This window comes from Apus apus, chromosome 19 (genome assembly GCF_020740795.1).
Source record: "Apus apus isolate bApuApu2 chromosome 19, bApuApu2.pri.cur, whole genome shotgun sequence".
NCBI classification, from domain to species: Eukaryota; Metazoa; Chordata; class Aves; order Apodiformes; family Apodidae; genus Apus; species Apus apus.
In genome coordinates this window covers 134,132-152,172 of record NC_067300.1, presented here as the reverse complement: position 1 = coordinate 152,172, position 18,041 = coordinate 134,132, and the positions used below count along the sequence as shown (strand labels likewise).

Below are 18,041 nucleotides of genomic sequence, written 5' to 3'. Positions count from 1 at the left end.
TCTGATTTCCTAGATGGTTTCAGTGAACATGCCAGACAAACCAGCATATTTTTCTTTCTCATGCACCCATGCACTTAGTTCAACATTATGCTTAGTTCCACGGTGCAGTTGGGAACAGCAGCTCTCCTCCAGGGCCCTGGGGGTGAGAGGCAGCTGGGCCAGGATGCTGCAGGAGCAGAGCTCTGACAGCACCAGTCCCATGCTCGCTGCCTGTGTTTCTGCAGATGCTGCCCTTGCTCAGAGACCCAGGCTGCCTAATCAGGACTGAAAAAACAGGCTCAGGGAGGTATTTACTGCTAAACAGTGTGACTGGAGGCCTAGCCTCAGTAGAGGTGCTGTGACCCTGTGGTAATGCCACCAGGGATGAGGGAAGACGAAGTCACTCCTGTCTTCTCCTGGACAAGAGCAGCCAGCAAAGCTCAGCTGCTGTCTTCACTACACACTCAAACAGTAGCAAAGATGCAAAACATGCTTGCTTATATCACTGACACAGTTTTCAACTGACACATGCTACCTGGTGTTTGAAACAGAGGTATTTCACTAAGCCAGTGTATTTCACCTTCTGCTTGCTTTGAGTTGAGAGCCCAACCTGTTCCCAGCCCCCCTAAAAGGTCTCAACTGAGCCTTCAGCTCCAGTGGGGAGGTGCTGCCCTGTCAGCTGGCTGGTACTGGAAGTTGGGCCTGTCCAAGTCTGAATAGAAAACCTTCCTCAGCCCTGGGAAAATGTTCATCAGTTCTTAACGCCACACAACGTGCAAGCCAGCCACCTGCCCTCTGCTGACCACCACCCACTTGCTGTCATCCTAGGTTTTCCGATTTGATCCCCGCAACGCTTCCTGGCTCCAGGTTGCCAGCATGCTGGAGAGGAGGACACGCTTCCACGCAGATGTGCTGTCTGATCACATCTTTGCCGTGGGTGGTGGGACACTGCTGGGGACCCTCACCTGCTCTGTGGAGCTGTACCAGCCCGCTGACAACAAGTGGGAGTTTGCAGCTCCTTTCCCCACACCTGTTGCTGATCATGCAGGCACAACCCACAAGGGAATCCTCTATATTTCAGGTGACAGAGCTACTGGAAAGCAGCACATTTTCATATAATTTCATTGATTTTTGCTGGTATCTTAATGTTGCAGTCTAAACCTGCACCCACAACAATAATACCCGCACCTCCAACATCCCTTTCCAGCTGTGGTAGCACAGCTTCACTGTCCTCCTCAATAGCAGGAGTTGTTTTCTTTCCCAGACAGTCAAGGTGACATCATCTGCTGTCATCCCATCCACACCTCTCCTCACCTTTGACCTTGAAATCCTGGCTAAATCCCAAAGGTAACCTTACCCTGAAAAGGTAAACCAGGAGCAGGAAGCCATAATGTTGGGGATGGCATTAAACGCTGGGATCAATCTGAATGGAAGATGTGGGGTTAACCCTCCTGTGCTGCTTTCTTCATATGTACAAAAAAGAAGTATAATGCCTGTGCAGCTCATGGCCTACAAGGGATCCTCGGTCTTTACAGGGATCTGTGGTGGGTGGTTCTGGGTGTTTAACAATAAAGCAGCACAGGTTTAAATTGTTATGGGATCTTCAGGAAATTGTTGTGAGATCTTCAGCTTTTGTAGCTACTGATTTGGAATTGAAAGATAACCTTTGGTTTGTCCTAGGAAAAGCACTGTGTTACATGTGTTATTGCCTCTGCAATAAGACCTGGGCCAGCCTGCATCCCTGTGAGCTCCCTGCTCCCTAATCCAGTATGGGTCAACTGGGAGCCTATACTGCTCCAGCCCAGGTTAATTACAAAGATGCAATGAAGGGCAGGTCTCCATGCTGGCCTGCACACCCGAGGCCCCAGGAGCACAGAGGGCAGCATTAAGGGTACATGTCCTGCCCAGGGCACAGAATCACCAAAGCTGGAAAAGACCTTTAAGAACATCAAGTTCAACCTATGACCTAACACCACCACATCGGCCAGACCATGGCACGAAGTGCCACATCCAGCCTTTCCTTAAACACCTCCAGGGATGGTGACTCCACCACTTCCCTGGGCAGTCTATTCCAATGTCTTATCACCCTTTCCATGAGGAAGTGCTTCCTAATATCCAACCTAAACCTCCCCTGGAGCAGCTTCAGGCCAGGCCCTCTTGTCCTGTCACTAGTTGCCTGGGAAAAGAAACCAACCTCACCTGAGCACAACCTCCCTTCAGGTAGTTGTAAGAGTGAAAAGGTCCCCCGTGAGTCTCCTCCAGGCTGAACAACCCCAGGGCAGTCCCCAGGTACAGCTGGCTCCTGCCTGGCTGAGACCTGGGTTCAAGTCCCTCTTGACTCTGCTGGCCTAAGGTGCCTCAGGCAGATAACTTAACCCCTCTGAGTCTGATTCCTTCCAGAGACCAAGGACATGATTGTCTCACAGCACTTCAGACATGCCATACTGACCCAGGCTGAGTATTACTACACCCCTGGGCATAGGATCTCACCCACCTACAGCACTCACTGCCCTCTGAGTCTGTGGTAACTGCAGATGGATGTGGCCAGCCCACAGCCCTACCCCAGCAAACCCTTCAGATTTAAACACAAGCTCCACACAGTGTCCACAACCAGGTGAGCAGGGCTTGTGGCCAACCTGAAACACCATCTGCCTTGACTGCAAAGACTCTGCAGGCTGGATTCACCAAGCAGGCAGCTGGGGCCATTTACTTTTCCCACAGCAGTACCTTCCTTCTGCGAGGAGCTTTTAAAAATGCACCTCTGAAATGCCCACTCAGTGCCTGGTAAGGCAGAAAAGTCAACAGCAGCCCTGGTGGATTGGCCCTGATCTTCTGTCAAACAGCTTTGAGAGCTTTCCTTTCCAATCACTATTTTCTGACTGCATACTGGAACCAGATTTCCTAAGTACTGTGTCCAGTTCTGGGCTCCTCAGTTCAAGAGAGACAGGGATCTACTTGAGAGAGTCCAACAGAGGCTACGAGGGTGATGAAGGGACTGGAACACCTGCCTTAGGAAAGGCTGAGAGATCTGGGGCTTTCCAGTCTAGAGAGGAGAAGACTGAGGGGGGTTCTAATTAATGTCTATAAACACATGAGGGCTGGGGGTCAACAAGGCAGGGACAACCTCTTGTCACTTGTGCCCTGTGACAGGACGAGGGGCAGTGGATTCAAACTCAAGCTCAGGAAGTTCCATCTCAATACGAGGAAGAACTTTCCTGTGAGGGTGACAGAGCCCTGGGACAGGCTGCCCAGAGAGGCTGTGGAGTCTCCTTCTCTGGAGACTTTCAAGATCTGTCTGGATGCCTTTCTAAGTGATCTGCCCTAGTTTTGCTTGTGTTCTAGCAGGGGGGTTGGACTTGATAATCTTTGGAGGTCCCTTCCAGCCCCTGACCTTCTGTGATTCTGTGAAGTAAAGCTGTTCCTGGTCACACCTGAAATAACCCCAAGAGCTTTATTCAGAAATATTTTGTGGAAAACTATACAGAAAGACCTGTAACTGGCTGGGTTTTTTCTTTCTCTTATTTCAGATACCTAAGCAGCTCAGGTTTTAAATTTCACACGACATCAGTTCTGCAGAATGGGGTGAAACTGTAAACCTGAGCTTATTGTGTAGGCTGGAACTAGATGATCTTCTAGGTCACTGCCAACCCAAACCATTCTATGATTCTATGATATTTTAAAGAAAAAATATCATATTTGCTAATTTTCTAATTTGCTGAAGGTTTTCTGGGTGACAGAGAGGACGATGGATATGTTGTCAAGACTTCTGCTTCCCTTCTAGGAGGCTTCTCTGGGGGTAAAACCTTACGAGACACTTACAGCTACCTCCCTCGCCTTCGCCGCTGGATTGGTAACAGTGCCATGGCTTTTACCCGCTGTGACCACGGGATGGCGACAGCCGGGGACAGGATCTTTTGCGTTGGAGGGAGGACACTAAAAGGAGTAAGTTAATTTGATTTTTTAATCCCCAATCTGATCCAAAATGGGGTCTCTGTACTGCTAGGCCCAGACTGTTTTACTCCAGCAGTAATTTCATTAGTTTTGGTCTCTGAAGAGGGCTGGCACAGGTGCCATCAGGCCTACAAGCTTATGAAGATGTGCCTGCCATGATGGCCGTGTGCTGAGAAGCTGCCCTGTTGTCACACTCGACTTACTAGGGTACAAAGGCATTTTTTAAAACAAACATACGGTGGAGGCACAGCCTGCTACCAGAGACAAGCTGAAGGTGAAACTGGTCACAGAGCTGCCCAAAGCACCCTGCCCTCTTGATTGCTCTTCCTGAGCTGAGAGGGGGGAGGACCACTGGCAGACAGGCAGGGGAATGCACTGAAGTGAGGACACCAGCCCATATTTTTTGAAAGATGGGCTCAAGTCCTGCAAATCAAATGAAGTGTCTCCAATCTGGGGTTTCCCATCTCCGAAAGAGGAGAGCAAGCACTGCCCAGCCTCCTGGGGACAGCAAGGCAGAAGAGACCTGAGAGGATCCAAAGGCTCCCTCTAGGAGACTCCCATTCCCTTAAAACAAGACAACTGAGTTTTCAGAGCTCATGCAGCAATTTCCATTTGCAAGTGTAAAACTCAGAGCCCTGATTTACCATGAGGGTGCAGTTTCTTATGAAGGCAAGCAGACATCTTAGAGCAGGGAATTGTTCACTGAGGATGGGACAGAAATCCATAAAGAGAAACTGCACATCAAGGCTGTCTTTGAATTCCTCCAGACAACACAAACTCAGCTCAATAGTCAAACTCAGATCAATAGTCCACATTTCCTTTGCAACATGTTTAATGTCCAGAGAGCAGCAGCAGTTGGGCTATGCAGATTCCAGCAGGAACCCATGGCACCCTGCTCAGCTTGTTCCTGATTTTCCAAGAAGAAAGCTCTTTTGAAGCCATGGTTTTGTTTTCAGTGTCTTTTGAGGCTCTGATTGCTAAATGTGGCACCTTGAGCCCTGGTGAATTCAAGCAGATGTTAAGACACTGAGGTCCTTTATCATGAACCAAGAGAGCCTAACATGACAATGATACCCACTTGAGGTGTGATCTGATGGGTGAGTGTTGTTCTGGCTCTTTGCAGGTGGCGGAATGGATTCCTGTCACAGAGACAGAGTGTTATTGTCCTGCAAGCAACCAGTGGACAACACTCATGCTGTCACCCTTCAACTGCTGCCAGTTCAGCATCACAGCCCATGAGTCTATGCTCTACCTGGCAGGAGGTGGGTCACTGCAGCACATGCAGAAAGAAGACAGTGTTTTCCTCTATGACACGGAGGGGCAGATATGGAGAAAAGCCAGTCCCCTGCCTAAAGCTCTGGTGGATCACACCTCTTGCATGATCAAACTGTCCCAAGTGAACTTAGCTAGTGAGATGGGAAAAGGCATAAAGTGCTCCCCCAAGGGCAGCAGGAAGAAATCTACCTGCATCTTGTTCATCACAAAGAAACAAGAGTCCTCCTCTGTCTCAGAATAGAAGTAGGATGTGAATAAGTCAAGATCTGACAGTGTTTGCTATGACATTAGTATTGTAACAACTCTACTATTAAAAGCAACTTGAGAGATTCTATGAGGAAGTCTTCAAAAGAGCTTTGCATCCCACTTGTAATAAATTCCTTACAAACACTGCTGTCTGACAAATTAGGTACTCAAAGAGATAAATATACATGATGTGTCTTGCCACTGAATTAAGACCCTAGAGCACTGTGTTGTCAACCTCGTCCTCAACAAGCAGTCCAGAAAACTTCCTTCACTGAACATGCACTGGGATGGCTTGAGCCAGAGAACCAAGTACCTTCTAAGTCCACATCTCATGGACAGTCCAAGGGGCTGCAATGGCTGAAAAACCAGACGAGGATAAGTTTGAAAAGGTGAGAGAATGAACACAAGGTCCACATCGGACATCCTGACAGACAAAGCCAACACGGAGCAAAATGTCCCAGGAGGAGGCTGGAGCTGTACCAGCTCCTACCACAGACAACCAGTCCAGCAACACAACAGCCCTACTTTCGGGTGCTTGTAGAAAGCAAGGGGTTAAACAAAAGACCAAACTGATATTATAAACTCACCAACAAGAGCAGCCAGGCCTCGAATTGGGTCAGTATGGGCAAGGATTTGTTCACAGCCAACCTGGATGAGACACACCACAGAACAATTAATAGTCTCTGCTCTGTGGAAGGGCTAAGCTGAAAGATTCACTAAAATTAAAACTTACACATTTTATGGTTCAGCAGCTTTCCAAGGACTTAATGCAAAAGGTTTTTTGTTTGTTGGTTGTTGGGTTTTTTTTCTAGCAACAAACTACATAGAAACAAGGAGACAGGGCTAGGACAAACAGTTCCTTTACCGAGCTACATGGCTGTGCAGAGGCCACAGTCATACACAACAGTTCCTGCTTCCTACAACCAGAATCTTTTCATCCCCTTTGCAAGAGTAATTATTTCCATTTTACAGGCTGTTAGACAAGCCCTAGAAGGGAACTGGATGCCCACTGGAGCCAGAGAGAGCATCTCCTGAATTCAAGAGCAGTGTAGCCTTATGACCCCTTGGCACAGTGTGTGTTTTGATCCAGGTCAGACCAACCACAAATGCTACCAGCCAGAAGCAAACAAAACCCCGTGGCATGGTGTGCTGGGCACAGCAGGGGCAGCAGCACCAGACTGGCAGCACACCAGAAGAAACCAAGAACTGCACCAGCAACCACTGACCTGGGATCAAAGCTGGGAACTTTCAAAAGCAGCTGGTATCTGGGGAGTCTGTGAAGGGCTGCAACATCCCCCCACCTCTCCTGCCCTGATAGTGTGAGCCTGGCAGTGTCCTGGCTGTGCACTCCCAATGTCCTGGTCACTGAGGGGCCCATTAGAAACCATGGCTCTTACCTGTGCCCAGGTACTCACCTTCACTGGGTTGGCAGGGAGCTGACCCATGAAATCTGTTTTGTAAGGGTAGTCCATCATGGCCATCATGGTGAAGGCATTTCTAGCAAACCCAAAAAGCTGGTAAACATCCTCCATGTTAGAGATCTTATTGCATGTGGCCATTTTGCTGCTGATTTCATGGTAGGCTGCGGAAGGAAGAAAAGCAGCAGGCACAAACTTCAAGAGAGGAAAATAAAACCAGCCTTCAGCATCGTTTCACTCAGATGCCACAACACACAGATGAGGTTTCTGGTGGAAAGGACACATTATGTTTACATTTACACCCAGGTGGATGTTCAGGCACAGCCTCCCTGTGTAGCTTCACTACCCCATGGCCAGCACCCTGCCCCTGGGGCCCAAACCAACCCTCCCTGGGGAGCCTGGAGGAATCTGTACCCCAGGAAGTGGAAGCAGCCCCAGCTGGCACAGTGTGATGAGCAGCTTGGTATGAGCCCATCCTTGTGGGGCCCTGCTGGGCTGTGTCCTCCTGCAAGGCAGCCTGGCCAGGAGAGCAGATCACAGCACACAGGTCCCAGTGGCACTTAACAGCTGGAAGAACTGGCAGGGGGGGGGGGAAATAAAAACTAAAAAGCAATTATTTTTTTTTAAAAAAGAGCTCCTTGGGAGCCAGGTGCTTTTTGCAGTAAGAAGTGCCAAGTGAGAGCAGTCTTCACAAAGTCACCAAGAAATCCTGAGATGTGCCTCAGCGTGACACAGAGGGGTCAGCTGGAGCAAGGAAATCTGTCTTGGAAGACATTCCTTCAAGAAGCACTCGCATACCTGCTGATTTCTGCTGGGAAAAGCTGCTCCCTTTGTTTTCATCCTCCACATTCTGGAGCTGTGGTTCCTGTCTGTCCCCACCCTCCCTACTCGCTGCCCATTGGAGCCCATCTGCCTGTACTTGGAAAACCAAGGTCTGGGTCCTGCCTCTGGATACTCCAAGAGCCTAAGCCCTAAACATTACCATACCCACCCTGCTGCAGGAAGGGTGGTCCCACACAGACCTTGAAGACCTTGGCTAGTCAATGGGAACGTTTTTCCGGCTGTGACCAAAAGCTCCTCTGGGCAATTCCAGGGCTAGGTCCTGGAGCTGTTACAGGCTGAGCCACCTTGCCGTGCAGCAACCCAGAGCAGGCCAAGCCTTGAGCAGACCAAGAACCCACCATGACTGTTCCCACGTCATGCAGGGCTCCCAGGAGATGCTGCATCAGCACATGGTATGTGGTCTGGCCTATGTGGGAGATGTGGCAGAGGTCTTCACTAGTCTCTGTCCTTGACTTCACCCATCCATCCAAGGCTGGAGATGAAAGGGACTTATTCTCTAGACTGAGATGGACTTCCAAATACGTCTCCAATGTGTCCAATGAGCTGGGCCATGCAGCTGTCATACCCACCTGAACAGCTCTCAACAGTGTGGCTGTTGAGGACCAGCATCTGGCGAAACACAAGTCTTTACCAGCGTGAACTGCAGGGGTTTTGCACCTGTGGATGTTTCTGACTTTGGTGCAGAACAGACGGTTTCACTAACTCTGTGCAAGCCCCACACAGATGCTTTCATTTTGGTGTCAGTTGCTAATCTGAATACTAACTGAAACAGTTAATTAAATCAAAACTCAACTGTGCTAGCAGAAAGAGCCAGCCAGGTGGACATTTGCATTGATTTTGCTGAACCAATGGAAGACTCGGCTGAAATAAAACTGAATCAACTTTTTCCTCCCAGCTGGGCCTACCCATGGCTGCCTTGGGAAGCCACCTGCAGGGCTCCTGCTCCTTACCTCCACTCAGGCCCAGGTCCTTGATCTGCTGAAAAGCTTTGCGGACAGCTGTGACACAGCTTGGGCTGGACTTCTGAAAATCCTGAGGGGATGGAAAAGATACGGGATGTGTGGAGGCTGCACAGGGAAGAACTGCCAGAAGAACCAGGAGATGACAGGGGCTACTGGCCCACTGGTCAGAACCTCATCTGCACCTCCTGGAGCAGCGACATCAGGGTTCCTGCCTTGTCCTCCAAACAGTCAGCAGGTCCCAGCAGAAACCAACAGTCTGCATGGCTCAGACCAAGCACCGTTTCACCAGGTCTCACTGAGATGAACTGTTAGACAAAACACTTGGCACTTAGTGGAGCACAAAGCAGCAAGAGGAGACACATGCCTTGGCCAGGCCATGGCAAGAGGGTGCCAGGCTGCTAGGCCCAAAAGCGTTTTGTTGTTGAGTCCTTCCAACTGCACTTGATCTATGAGAAGGAGTCAGGGCAGGCAGAGCACTACTGTGGGAACCAAGACCTGCTTTTCTTTCCTAAGACTGCCAGATGATGAAGGCAGCCATGTCCTTTTTCTTGGGAAAAACATTACTGAGCCTGAAAAAGCACTGTAAAAGGTATGTTTGAAGAGCTGTGACTGGTTTTGCTGGTGGAACAAGTAATTTCTGTCACTGAAGGCTCTAGCAACCAAACCTGTTTCTCTTCTGTCAGCCTCTGAGGCAGTTTGAGATCTGCTGGCAAGCAGTGCCTTGTAATAATGAGAATGATTGTGGCTCTTTTAAAGTCCCTTTACCCTGAAGTAACCCCAGATCCCTAGCTGAGCATGCTTTCCACACAGACACAACCTCAACTGAAATCTGCCTTTTTCTGGCAGGCTTAGAGAAATCCCTCTGGGGTTTTCCACAGTTTACTTGGGCATCCCGTTAGGGGCTCCAAATCTCCTAGATGTGCTTATTGACCTTTATCAATAGATAAAGGAGAGGGAGCTCCTGCAGTGAGTCTAGAAGGTTGGCACCTTCGTTAGCATCAACAGCGCTCAGGGGTCTTCTCTCACCAGCAACCATAGAACCTGTGGTTTGGGTTGGAAAAGACCTTAAAGATCATCTAGATCCAACCTCCCTGCATGGGCAGGGACACCTCCCACCAGCCCAGGTTGCTCCAAGCCCCATCCAACCTGCCTTTCAACACTGCCAGGGATGGGGCAACCAAAGCTTCTCTGGGTAGCCTGTTCCAGTGTCTCACGATCCTCACAGGGAAGAATTTCTTCCTAATGTCTCACCTAAATCTTCCCTCCTCCAGTTTTAATCCATTATCCCTTGTCACCCAACCACTAAACCATCTCCCTCAGCACCATTTCCACCCCTTTTTTAACACCTCCAGGGATGGTGCCTCCACCACCACCCTGAGCAGCTTGTTCCAAGGCCTCACCACTCTTTTTGTGAAGAAATTTTTCCTAATATCCAATCTGAACCTCCCCTGGCACAGCTTCACCCCATTTCCTCTTATCCCATTACTGGTCACCAGGGAGAAGAGCCCAACACCCACCTCACCACAACCTCGTCTCAGGTAGTTATAGCCAGCAATGAGGTCTCCCCTCAGCCTCCTCTTCTCCAGGCTGAACAGCCCCAGCTCCCTCAGCCTCTCCTCATAGAGCTGTTCTCCAGACCCCTCATCAGCCTTGTTGCCCTTCTCTGCACCCTCTCCAGCACCTCCATGTTCTTCCTATCCTGTGGTGCCCAAACCTGCCCCCAGTGCTCAAGGTGCAGCCAAGCCAAGGCAGAGTAGAGGGGCAGGATCACCCTCCTGGTCCTGCTGGTCACACTATTCCTGATATCACCTAGATCTAGAAAGACATGTCAAAAAAGAAGCAGAACAAATACCATCATCACAAGGTTTCAGTACAACGGTAATTCAGTACAACAAGGTAATAAATTTCTTTCCTTATAAACCAAATGTAAGTCAGTTCTAAGCAAGCCACATTCCTGTGGGTGCCATGTCGTCCAAGTGTGAAAGGCACATTTAAATGTTGAAGTGTACCCAGGCCACCTTGCATATTTTTAGTTAGTGAAATGAAGATTCCCAAGCATTTCATTGAAATGCAGTCCTCTTGGGACTCCACAGCTGTGGGGCATCGTTGGTAGCAATGCAAAATAATAGCATTTTGGGAGAGGATTTGGAGAATAAATTATCTAAAGGGGGTTCAGCCAGGAACAAAGGAAAACTTTCAGGCTGTAATACGGTCAAGTCCCTAGAAATGGGAAAGTGGATCCTTAGTGGTACTAAATGTGCTGGAACTGAGTTGTGCTGCTCATGGGAGCAAAGGCAGAGCTGCCCCAGCTGAGGCAGTGCTCAGCCATGACTGCAGCTCCTGATTCTCCCTGCAGGTTCCCATTTCATTGCAGCCCCTGCCCAGCACTGAAGATAGATGTTTGTGCAAACAGATGGAAAAGGAAAAAAAAAATCCAGCCTTCTTAATGGAGAAAAGAACGCTCCCAAAAAGAGATGCTACTTACTGCTGTTACATCTCTGAAGAACTGGGTGGGGTCTCCAAGCCCAGCCACAGACAACAGAGGAGCACTGGCAGCTAATGCTCCATCCACAATGTTGGGGTATTTCATCCTCATGTAAGCACTCAGCATCCCTCCATAGCTGCCACAGGAGAGACAAGAGAGTTCCCTGCTTTAATAGAAGCTTAGGTCACAGTAACCCAAAAGTTCAGGGTGGCATTCATGGCCTCACCTAACCCAAGGCAACAAAAAGCTTATAGATATCTAGTAGATGCTACCCTCGTGTAAGAAGATCCAGTTCTGGTCTGCAAGCAGCACACGGTGTGTTCTGACTGCCCTTTCCCCAAACACACCAATTCCAGTAGGAGCACAGCAGGGATGTAGGGAGGAGGAGACAGGAACAAATACCACCATAAAGCTCAAAGCCACCTCAGCAGCTCGAGTGCCAGGGCCACAATCTACAGATATATTCAGGGTTGTTAGATAAACACAAGGTGACAAAAGTTATTCATGGAGTTACTCCAAGGTCACTCCTGGGGGAGGCAAATGACACCCCAAAACACAGGGAACAGCAGGTCTGACCCAAGGCCTCCCAGTGCTTGGGTATCCCACCCACCACCTCAGGTGGGTGCAGTAAATACCCCTCCCACATCACTCCCATGTAAAGCAAAGTGCATTTCTCTAACCCTGGTCTTGGACACATGCTGAAATCTGCCCCAAGTCATTTCAGGTTAAAGTTTGGCAAAGTTACAAGCAACAAGGTTTTTTCTCCCTTGGGCAATGCCATGCTGCTCCAACACTGCCACCTTTCAGTGTCCTTCACGTGGGTCCAGAGCTGCTCAGGCTGCTGCAGACTGAACTCTTGACTTACACACATGGAGTTGCAGCCTCACCTGCAGTCCAGCTAGCAGGTCTTGTGAATCCCTCTCCCATCCCAGGACAGCTCCTGGCCCTTTTTACACTGGCAGTCACCAGGAGTGGCCTGGCAGTCACCCTGAGATCAACTGTGCAGTCACTACCACAGAGAGGTGGGAAATTGAGAACTGTCAGGTCAGATGCAATGGAATTAAAGAGCCCTCATGGAGGCCTTTGAGGGATGCATCCCTCTGCCATAGGCATGGGGAGCCCTACAAGGGACAACCACATTGCACCAACACAGCTCTGAGCTGCAAGAGGGCAAGAGTTTTGGGGAAGGACTTTTGCTAGGAGCAACCAAGTAGCAGGTTGCAGAGCAGAGCTATGAAGGGCACCTCCAGTGAAAATGGCTGGGTGCTGCTAAAAAGGCCATGTTTAGTAAAAACGTGTGTGGGCCCTGGAAAGGATATGTTACCAATTAGTTTATTGTACTTGCAATGTAAAATGTTTTTATCCTGCAGGAGGAATTTCCCATTTTCTGCGGTTGTGGCTGACTCATACCTTGAAGATGCCTGGAAACATCCAGGCAGTGGTGTTTCTCCAAAGCACTCACAAGTCCAGACTAGTTCATGGTGGGAGAGCTGACTGGGACCTGGTGTGAGCTCTTGGGAGCTAAGGCATAGGCACTTCTGTTCTCTATTGGATAGCTTGAAGCTCTGCCTTTAGAACTTGCTTGAGAGCCAAACTGATCAATGAGAACAGCACGACTGTGGCTGGTAAATGATGCAGAGAGGGGAGGGAGCACACACAACCTCACCTGCCTCCAAAAGCAATGACAGGGCAGCCTGCAGCACCATACTGCTGCTTGAGCTCAGTAATCAACACTGCATAGTCAGCCAGGGCTTGTTCCACGGTGAGCAGACCAGTCTTCTGCAGCTGTGTCGACTCAAGTCCAAATGGAAGAGACTTCCCATAGTACCTCTGAAAGGAAAGAGAAATGCTGTGGGAATGCTGGTGTCAAGGTCATCCCTGTTCTCACTGCAGAGCTGGGATAAGCACCCAGTGCACCCATGGGAAGTGACAACAGAGCACGTGGCATCTTTATAGACTTGTTCATTATGGAGGAAGAGCCTTGTCCCCTGCATCTGATAAACAGAACCTTCAGGATGTGTCCTGTGGAGGATGGACAGTCCCTGACAAGCTACTTAGGTGGCTGTCAAGCCAGCCTTTGGCATACATGTCTTTCCCGAAATCCCCAACTAAAAAAGGGAACAGGACAACCTCTTAATGTGTATGTTGTGGAGCAGTAGATTGCATAAAGTGGTGTGCCTAGGTAAGGGTTGTCTTGGGACTTCACAGGCTAGAGAGATTAAATATTATCATAGAATCATAGAATGGTTAGAGTTGGAAGGAACCTTTAAGATCATCTAGTTCCAATCTTTTTGCATGGGCAGGAACACCTCCCACTAGATCAGGTTGCTCAGAGCCCCATCCAACCTGGCCTTGAAAACTTCCAGGATGGAGCTTCCACAACTTCTCTGGGCAGCCTGTTCCAGTTATCCAAACAAAATAACTCTCTAGTCCAGCATGGAGTTCAAGGCTTGTGGAAACTACTCACGAGAGCACTGGTCTAAAGCAAATACCCTCTGGCATGAGTTTTACTGAAACAGAAATCTCTGGCCTAGGTTGCTGGTAGGTGTAGTAAAAAGGGAGCAGTGGTTAAGTAAATAAAAGCTTTACTTTACATGATGAGAAACCATTCCTTGATTCTATTCTGACAGCTTAAAGCAGGTACACCTCAGCTTTGTGGCAAAAGAAGTTATTTTTCCAGACCTGCAGAAAGTTGAATTCAGTAACACTGACCAGAACAAGACTCTATAGGATGCACAATGCCTACAATACTCACATGTTCAGCAAAAATCACAAGTGCTTCCTCTTCCTCTGCTAATTCAAATATGAACCCAGAGTTCTGAGCAAAAGTCCAGATGTCGCCTTCATTGCCAGTATAGAAAAAGATGGGTCCAAATCCTTTCTTCCAGAATTTGGCTAAGTGAGACAATTCACAGGAACAAATTTAAAACAAAACCAAAAAACAAGCAAACCAACAAACCCCAAAACAAACAAACAAACCAACCCAAACAAAACTAAAAAAAAACCACACAACAAAACATGAGCATGAAATGACTCTGCTTTGGGTGAGTTTGGGTAGGAGTTTAACAAGGAAGCACTTTGTGAAACTGTTGATGCTCCAGACCCAAGCTGGGGGATAACGGTGCAGGAAAGGTCAGGCTACAGAAATCTCTTTTCTGAGTGGGGGTAAATAAGAGGTTCCAGGAGATCAGCACATGGCCTGGGGCTTTCAGTTGGCCTTAAAATCCCTAAAATCTCAGTTCTGCAAGGCATTTGGGAACAGCTGCTCCCTAAAAGAGCAATTTTCTATTTATATTCCCTTTTCATCCCAACTCATCCCAAAAGATTTGCACAGATCACTTTTACTGCAGAATGGGACAGCAGGGAATTGCCTGCATCTCTCTGCTGCTCCTGCTGTTATGTGTGATGTAGAGCCAAGCTGTAAATCTCCTATCACAGAACATTTGTTTTGGACGGGACCTTCAAAAGATCATCCACTTCCAACCCCAACACGGACACCTCCCACCAGACCAGGTTGCTCCAAGCCCCATCCAACCTGCCCTTGAACACTTCCAAGGATGAGGCAGCCACAGCTTCTCTGGGCAACCTGGGCCAGGGTCTCACCACCCTCATAATAAAAAAATTCTTCCTTCTGTCCAATCTGAATCCACCCTCTTTCAGTTTAAAACACTGCCCCTTGTCCTGCCACTGCAGGCCCTGCTAAGAAGTCTCTCTCCATCTTTCATATAAGTTTTCTTTATATAGTCAAAGGCCACAAAACAGTCTCCCTGGAGCCTTCTCTTCTCCAGGCTGAATAGCCCCAACTCTCCCAGCCTGTCTCCAGAGCAGAGCTGCTCCAGCCCTCCCATCATCTCTGTGGCCTCCTCTGGACTTGCTCCAACAGCCCCATGTCCTTGTTGTGTTGGGGACCCCAGAGCTGGACCCAGCCCTGCAGGTGGTTGTCATGAGAGTGGAGCAGAGGGGGAAAATCTCCCCCTCAGTCTACTGGTCATGCTGTGGGGATGCTGCTGGAACACTGTTACATGTTAGATACATAACACACACATGCATATTTATCTCTCTCATATGTTTTATTATTATATATATTATGTGCTTCACTCTCTGATCTTTTTATAACTGAAGGCAAATTGAGACTGGCAGGACAAGCTGACCCATGATGCCAATTCTTGCTTATCTAACAAACAGTTGCTTTCGTGCCTGCTGACTTTTAAAAACATTTTATTTTAGCTTAGTCTTAAATTGCACAGGAATTAAGAGGGATAATAAATAGCTTTCTTCAACAACAGACCTTAGACCATCAGTTGAGTGTTGATTTCAACACATTGGCACTTCATCCAGAGGGATCCCCCAACAGCAGCTGTCCCAGAGGCGCCACTGCAGCATGTCCCACGAGGCCATTAACAGAGAGGCTAGGATTTAATTCTTGGCGTCCTGAACACAGATTTGCCACAGCAGGATTTGGCTTGGAAATGGGTTTGAAATCATTCATTAGTGAAACTTCTGCACTTTGTTAGCAAAGAGGCTGGTCCTCTTTCTGTGTCAATGTGCTTTGGGCAGCAGGTAGCACACTGAAATGCTCCCTTTGCTTGGGCTCTCCTGCCGACATGCTTCCTCGCCCCTGGAGGAAACAACCATTCACAGGAGCAAAACCAAACCAGACAAGTTGCTTAGAAAGGTGTCTATTTTTGGATTGAAATCCTGGGGAACTGCCAACTAAACTCAAGGCTGTCAGATGACTGGTTGTGAAATCATAGTCTCTTTTTCACTGGTGGTCTGAAAAGTCTCATGTTGCACAAGAAGCAGTAGAGGAGACTGAACTACTCACAGAAATTTTGAGTAAGAAACTATTTGTAAACCAGCAAAATTACTGTGTTAATGTTTTCTTCCTCACAAAAACTATTCAGCTCTACCCAGGACACACAGATAAAATATAACACCTTAAAAAGAAAACAAATTAAAATTATGCAATGCTTTAAACCAGGTAATTCCCCCAAAGTTCTGTTCAAAAAGGAAATGGAATTAGTGAAATTTCATCCTTGGGTGTGCTATGAAAATTCACCAGTGCCCCCATGTCTGAAACAGGTCTGACTGGGTGCAGCTGCTGAACAAGCTGCAGAGTACCATGAGATGTGAAGGAGATGCTGCAGGAAGCCCCCCCAGCAGTAGGTGCCAGGCTGGGCACCACTCTGGGCTGCTGCTACCCCCAGCTCCACCTCTGCTCTCTCCCTGAACATCTCCCCAGTTCCTCCAAGCAGGCAAGACTGAAAAATATCTGACACCGGTTATTGAAAGTGCTGCCTTTTTAGTCACAAACTACTTAGAAAAGCCTCCTTTCTCTTCCTGTCTGTTGCACGGAACATAACTCATTATTTGGCTAGAAAGGAAGGCACTGCTGGCTCCTTGCTGTAAGCCCCCGTTGTTCAGCACAGCTTAAAGCTCTCTGAAGTTGTAGGGTTTAAAATAATGCAGAACTCTCACCCAAGAGGAGTTATATTCACCCGTAAGAATGATAAGCACAGAAGTGAGATGTTTAGGTCAGTATTTGTTTGTTCTTGCTGCACTCAAGAGCCCCAAGCTGCACTTGTAGCAGCTGCTGTGGCCAACTGAAGACAGAGGTACAGAGCCAGCTCAAGGCAGCTGCTGCTCCCAGTTGAGTCTTGCTCCAGAGAGGCCAGTCCCCACACCTGCACCCTGCACTGCTTGGGTGGAATGACAAACTAAGGGGAAGCAGAGAACAATCCAGAAAACAGCTGCCAGGATGATCAGAGGGCTGGAGCAGCTCTGCTGTAGAGACAGACTGAGGGAGATGGGGCTGTTCAGCCTGGAGAGGAGAGGGCTCCAGGGAGACCTTAGAGCACCTTCCAGTGCCTAAAGGGGCTCCAGGAAAGCTGGGGAGGGACTTTTGGCAAGAGCTTGTAATGAGAAGATGAGGGAGAATGGATTAAAACTGGTAGAAGGTGGATTTAGTTTAGACATTAGAAGGAAATTCTTTAGTGTGCGGGTGGTGAGACCCTGGCCCAGGTTGCCCAGAGAAGCTGTGGCTGCCCCATCCCTGGCAGTGTTGAAGGGCAGGTTGGATGGGGCTTGGAGCAACCTGGGCTGGTGGGAGGTGTCCCTGCCCATGCAGGGGAGTTGGAACTGGATGATCTTTAAGGTCCCTTCCCACCCAAACCAGGCTGTGGTTCCATGATAACGCTGGGGGGCTGGCTCATGGGAGTGAGCTCCACTCAGCTCCAGCAAACTGCTGGCTGCTCGGCACACCTTACCCAGCACCAGAGCAGGTCTGCCCCCCGCGCGGAAGCCGGTGACGCTCACGCTCAGACAGACACCAATTCAGGCCTGAGCCATTTCAAGGCCCTGCCGACACCGGGCCGATAGTGGCACCACCCCGGGACCCACCTGAGACCAGGTAGCGCTGCGGAAAGGTCTCGTTGCCGTAGGTCTCGAAGCTGAAGTGGTCCCGGACCTGATGGAAGAGCTGCTCCTCCAGGCCGGGTCCGGCTGCGTGGGCACCTGCAGGGGGAACCGTCAGCGGGGGGAAACCGGCAAACGGCGGCGCCACCCGCCACGGCCCGGCCCAGCGCCGGTACCGGGGGCCTAGGGGAGCCCAGGGCATCGCAGTGCTCCCCAGACCGGCTGGGGGGTCCAGCCCGGGGGTGATCTGGGGCGGTGGCAGAGTCCGATCCGGGGGCGGTTGGGGGCCTGGCCCGGGGGGGCGGTTGGGGTCCGGCCCGGGGTACCCACCGGGAGCGGCGCGGGCCGGGGCCGGGGCCGGCACCGGCGGCAGCAGCAGCAGCAGCAGCAGCAGCAATGAGGGCGCTTCCATGGCGACCTCCCGGCCCGTCCTCCCGCCCGGGAACGGCCGCCGCTCTGTCACGTGAT

General features: G+C 49.6%; 2 protein-coding genes across 2 annotated transcripts in view; one reads left to right on the top strand and one right to left on the bottom strand.

Moving 5' to 3' along the window:
• Positions 1-5,567, top strand: part of LOC127392680 (kelch-like protein 9) — a 7,495-nt gene extending 1,928 nt beyond the window's left edge. The window contains exons 2-4 of the mRNA XM_051636911.1: positions 808-1,060; positions 3,761-3,921; positions 5,054-5,567. Of these exons, the coding sequence (XP_051492871.1) occupies positions 808-1,060; positions 3,761-3,921; positions 5,054-5,446 (807 nt within the window). The 3' untranslated portion in view covers positions 5,447-5,567. The remainder of the gene's footprint in view (positions 1-807; positions 1,061-3,760; positions 3,922-5,053) is intronic.
• DPP7 (dipeptidyl peptidase 7) overlaps positions 1-18,041 on the bottom strand; it is a 23,853-nt gene extending 5,812 nt beyond the window's left edge. Inside the window, exons 1-8 of the mRNA XM_051636909.1 lie at positions 17,904-18,041; positions 17,559-17,672; positions 13,915-14,054; positions 12,826-12,989; positions 11,160-11,295; positions 8,663-8,744; positions 6,867-7,033; positions 6,039-6,099 (exon numbers count right to left, since the gene is read on the bottom strand). Of these exons, the coding sequence (XP_051492869.1) occupies positions 6,039-6,099; positions 6,867-7,033; positions 8,663-8,744; positions 11,160-11,295; positions 12,826-12,989; positions 13,915-14,054; positions 17,559-17,672; positions 17,904-17,985 (946 nt within the window). The 5' untranslated portion in view covers positions 17,986-18,041. The remainder of the gene's footprint in view (positions 1-6,038; positions 6,100-6,866; positions 7,034-8,662; positions 8,745-11,159; positions 11,296-12,825; positions 12,990-13,914; positions 14,055-17,558; positions 17,673-17,903) is intronic.